The sequence below is a fragment of the Microtus ochrogaster genome, chromosome 8 (assembly GCF_000317375.1).
Source record: "Microtus ochrogaster isolate Prairie Vole_2 chromosome 8, MicOch1.0, whole genome shotgun sequence".
NCBI classification, from domain to species: domain Eukaryota; kingdom Metazoa; phylum Chordata; class Mammalia; order Rodentia; family Cricetidae; genus Microtus; species Microtus ochrogaster.
The window spans coordinates 47,819,279-47,824,004 of NC_022015.1; the positions used below are offsets into that span (position 1 = coordinate 47,819,279).

Consider the following 4,726-nt stretch of genomic DNA (forward strand, 5'->3'; position numbering starts at 1 on the left):
CCCATCATGTTATTCACTCAATAAATATTAAGTGGATGGAGGTGGGTGGTCCTTGGACTTCCCACAGGTCAGGGAACCCTGATAGCTCTTCGAGCTGATGCGGGAGGGGGACTTGATTAGGGGAGGGGGAGGGAAAGAAGAGACAGAAATCTTTAATAAATAAATAAATTTAAAAAAATTTCAAGAAAGAGAAACAAAACAGGGCTTTCTGCTGCTCACAGAGCAAACTAGTGACATATGAATTCATGATGCAGGGTGAGTAACGTCTTCTGAGCCATGTTTCAGTCATCACGAAGCAAAACTCTCAAGACTAGAGAGGTGCATTTCCAAAGGAGCCAGGCTAAAGCAGACCAGAACCATGCTCTGTGAGTTCAATGAGTTTCCCTTACTGACATCCTTACACTGGCTTCCCTGAACTGGACAAACACTTCCTGATACACAAAGGTGGCGTGTCAGGGGATGCCTGCCAGCTAAGTAATTTCAATGATGTGCAAGTTTTAGTGTACAAGCTTAGTGAGCTATACCCTATCAGAGCACCGCAACCGTCTACCAGAAGTGAACACGATTGCAAATAGGTCTCAGTGTGTCTACACCTGAGCAGTTTTCTATCTCAGCACCAGACTGTCTTAGAAAGTACAACAGTGAGCTCTCTCTCCAACAGTGAACCTTCATGGGGGACCAGGTCCCAGATCCCAGGTCACTGCATCTGGGCCTCCCAGGACCAACAGATTTTCTTCACACACCACAAACGTGGACAACATAACCGTAGCTAAACTTCCTCGGTGAACTTACCATGTACCACATGCTTGGCCACTTGGGATCATTGAAGTAGGTGGACTGGGCGCGGCTGAGGTCGTAATCCCTCTTGGTCCGTTTTTTCACCACTTGCTGCTGGATCCACTCCACCTTTCAAGAGAGACATCTGGTGAGTGCTTCGTCTCTGTCACAGCTCCATAACATAAACGACAGTCTAATGCATTTCCCATTTTCTGTCAATGTTGTGTAAGTCAGACTTTATTGTGACAATTAAAATCTCTGCGTCCATGTGATTTTCTAGAAAGCCAGCTCTCTCCTGTTTCAATAGAGGCAGGCATTGTAGTTTTTTATAGACCAATAATTCATCTCAATGCCATGCAAGTTGTTAAGCTTTTTATGAAAATATGCCACTGATAATTTGTTCACTGATAATAAGGTGACAGTGATCATTTTTAGGGTATATTTCCATTCATAGTAAGAGCCGGAAAGCTTTTCCTACAGAGGTTCAATACTAAATATTTCAGACTTTGTGGATTCATTCTGCTCTTGTAGTATTATAGCTGAAGCATACCAGAAGTGGTTCAGTGGTGCACAAATAAACTGTCATAAACAAAACCAGCTGGATTTGACCCATCTGCCCCTTCCTCCTATGCAACATACTCTGAAATGTTTTGCCATCATGATGTGGGAGTCTGCTGTTTTGTGTTGATTTCATTGGTTAAATAAAGAGACTGCCTTGGCCCTTTAAGAGGACAGAAAATTAGGTAGGCGGAGTAGACAGAACAGAATGCTGGGAGAAAGAAGCTGAGTCAGGGAGTCGCCATGGTTCTCCCACTCCAGACAGACGCAGGTTAAGATCTTACCGGCTGGTAAGCCACCTTGTGGGCTACACAGATTATTAAAAATGGGTTAGATCAATATGTAAGAGCTAGCCAAGAAGAGGCTGGAACTAATGGGCCAGGCAGTGTTTAAAAGAATACAGTTTCCGTGTAATTATTTCAGGGCATAAGCCAGCCATGCGGGTGGCCGGGTGCCGGGGACGCAGCTCCGCCGCCGCTCCAATTACAACAGAGTGGCGCCCTGTATCTCAGTGGCTATAGGCTGGAGGAGGGCAAGGACCTCCTGCAACACCATCACTTTTTTTTTTTTGGTCTTTTTGAGCTGGCATCTCACTATGGGGCTCTAAATGCCCTGAAATTTGTCAGGAGCAGCCTTAAAGTTGGAACAATCCTGCTTCTGTCTTCTAAATCCTAGGATTTCAGGTATATACTACTGACCTGGTTAGGGTTACACCGTTTTATAAAAACATAGCATGGAAGAGCACTACTAGGTGAATCAAAAAAAAAATGTATGTCCTACTCTTATCTGTGGAACCGACTAAAGAGTGAGGCTCTTGAGGTATGCACACCCTACCAATTCTAAACTGCAAAACCACAACATTCCAGAAAAGTCTTGGCATTAACCATGACCTTTACTTCAACCTTGAGTTTAGCACAGCATCCATAATCTCTTGACATATAAAATATAAGATATTTTTAAAAAACAGGTTCTTATTATGGCAAAGAAGGGGGAAAAAAAGGAGCATCTGAAATACAGGATTAGCCTTGATGCAATTCTTCAAGTTCCCATGAAATGTTCCTTTGTTTGACAGCTAACTTTGTCACAATATTTTGAAATCTCCTATCTAGCCATCTATCTTTGTTTCCACAAAGTAAAAACTGGGAGCAGGAACATCATGCAGCTTCCTGTTATAATCTCTTATCTGCCCAAACAAAGATCCAAAATCCCTCTTGCCTACTGAGTTGAGGAGGACAATGGCACCCTTCTCAATCAAAGTGAAGAAGCCAGAATGGACATGTGTGCAGATTATCTGCTCCATGAAATATTCCCCTTCTTGATTCCAAACAAACTTTCTAAGGAACAAATCCCATCATGTTATTCACTCAATAAATATTAAGTGGCAGACAGCATTCTCGGAATAGGAAGATGGGTGAGAATGATGTTGAGTTTTGAGAGAATTTTTTTTTTGGTCAGAGAAATTTAGCAAGTATTTCATTATTCTTAGATTCATAAAAATATAATTATCTCTACATATGATGCTCAGCAAGTGAAGATTTAGGACGAGTTTGACAACGCAATTTATATTGTCAAAACTAATTTTAAATTACTACATATTTATCTCATTCCTACCAGGTCAAGTGGGTTTATATCTATCTATACACTAGGTCAAGGAAGGCTTCAGATCTGTTTAAGCAAAACTTTAAAAAATGGAAACTTCATCAATCCAATGCCAAGGTGTATATTCAAATATCAGAGAGTATCATATAATCTGCTAGTCACTAAGACATTTCTAGAAAATAAAGGAGTCTTTACTGGGGTCGGGTATCATAGTGCATGCATGGTTTTCGCTCTATGTGTCACAAGTAGGACAGATAGGTATGTGGGAGAGAGGAAATCAAATGGTAGCCATTTTCATAGATGAGCTATGGCACTGAAAGAGAACAAGATATCTTACCAAATAGCATCTCATCTGTAACTTTACCAGATAAAAGTGTTAGCTACGTGGCATACTTGCTAGACAGTGTCACAGCAGTTTGGCATCTGCCTCTGACTATAAGTCACTTTACCTGATCACAGGGCTGTAGTACTCAAAAAAGGCTAGTGTGTGTGTGTGTGTGTGTGTGTGTGTGTGTGTGTAGCATCAAATACCATATAATTTGCCTTGGTGCTTTATGGTATGAACTTAGAGAACAATAAAAGCACCCCTTGAATCAAAAGTTTTCTATGATTGAAAAGCTCACATTTATCATTTTAAACACATTTATCCATCCATCCACCCATCCATATTTAAGTTCTTTAAGGAGAACTTAGAGTATTATATAAATGTTATGTCTTGCCAAGCTTACTACAAAGAGAAAACATTTTCATACAACTCTACCCAGCCCAGAAGAGAATGACGTCCTTCCTCTTGACATGTTCCATTTCAGACATAATACAGAATGCAGTAAGATCAGGATACCCCAACACTCACAAAGCTCTCACCTCCCTCTGCAGGCTAAGTAGACACTGAACCTTCACTTCCTAGGATTTCCATCTTCACATCCTACTTGCCAAGCAAACCACATAAATTGATGATTATGGGAAGTCTACCATAAAAACTCAGTTAAACTTGTATCTCAATTTCAAATTTGCCAACTTATTTATCTGCTCATGAGGTAATTTATCACCAATACTCATGAGGTAATTTATCACCAACAGGATATAAAAATATTTTATAAGGTGCAAATATACTAGAACTCGTTGGTTAAATGTAAATGGGAAACAAATTATAGTATCACTTTTAAAATGCATCCCACAGCGAGGAGGAAATAAGTTCTTTGAGTAATAAAATACAATAGAGCTAATGATTAAAACAGGTACATCAATGAGTAAAACAGAAAATAAAGAAACTGACCTTAAACACATAATAAGACGGCATGAACTAAAGATGTTATGCTAAACCATGGGTGACAAAAAACTACTTAACAATGGTATTTGAACATTAATGAACAAATGAAGTTGAAATTTTAATCTCAGATCAGGATAATTTTTAATGTTAAAATGTAAAATATTTAAAAATGTAAAGCACAGTAAGAAATATGGAGTTTAAAATAATTTAACAGGGGAAGATACATATTACAAGATTTTAGAGTGATTCAAAAAAATTATAATTTTATAAGAAAGTAGTGTAAATTTGTCATGGCCAAAGTGTCAAAGGGAGAGGTGAAAGATAAAATAAAAGTTCACAGCTTCTATCATCAACCCAAGGAGGCTATCTCCTTAATATAATAGTGCTGTAGGATAATGCTTTGGTACACTCTAAAGATTTGTCACTCGGTAAGCCAGACCCAAAAAGAGGAACATGGGATGTACTCACTCATATTTGGTTTCTAGCCATAATTAAAGGACAGTGAGCTTATAATTTGCAATC

The 4,726-nt window shown here is 39.2% G+C and overlaps 1 protein-coding gene across 2 annotated transcripts in view; it reads right to left on the reverse strand.

The window, feature by feature from the left end:
* The window catches only part of Pcsk5 (proprotein convertase subtilisin/kexin type 5), a 418,822-nt gene that overhangs the window by 325,174 nt on the left and 88,922 nt on the right, over window positions 1-4,726 (reverse strand). For both annotated transcript variants that reach the window (XM_005352026.3, XM_005352027.3), the window contains exon 3: window positions 793-906. In XM_005352026.3, the coding sequence (XP_005352083.1) occupies window positions 793-906 (114 nt within the window). The remainder of the gene's footprint in view (window positions 1-792; window positions 907-4,726) is intronic.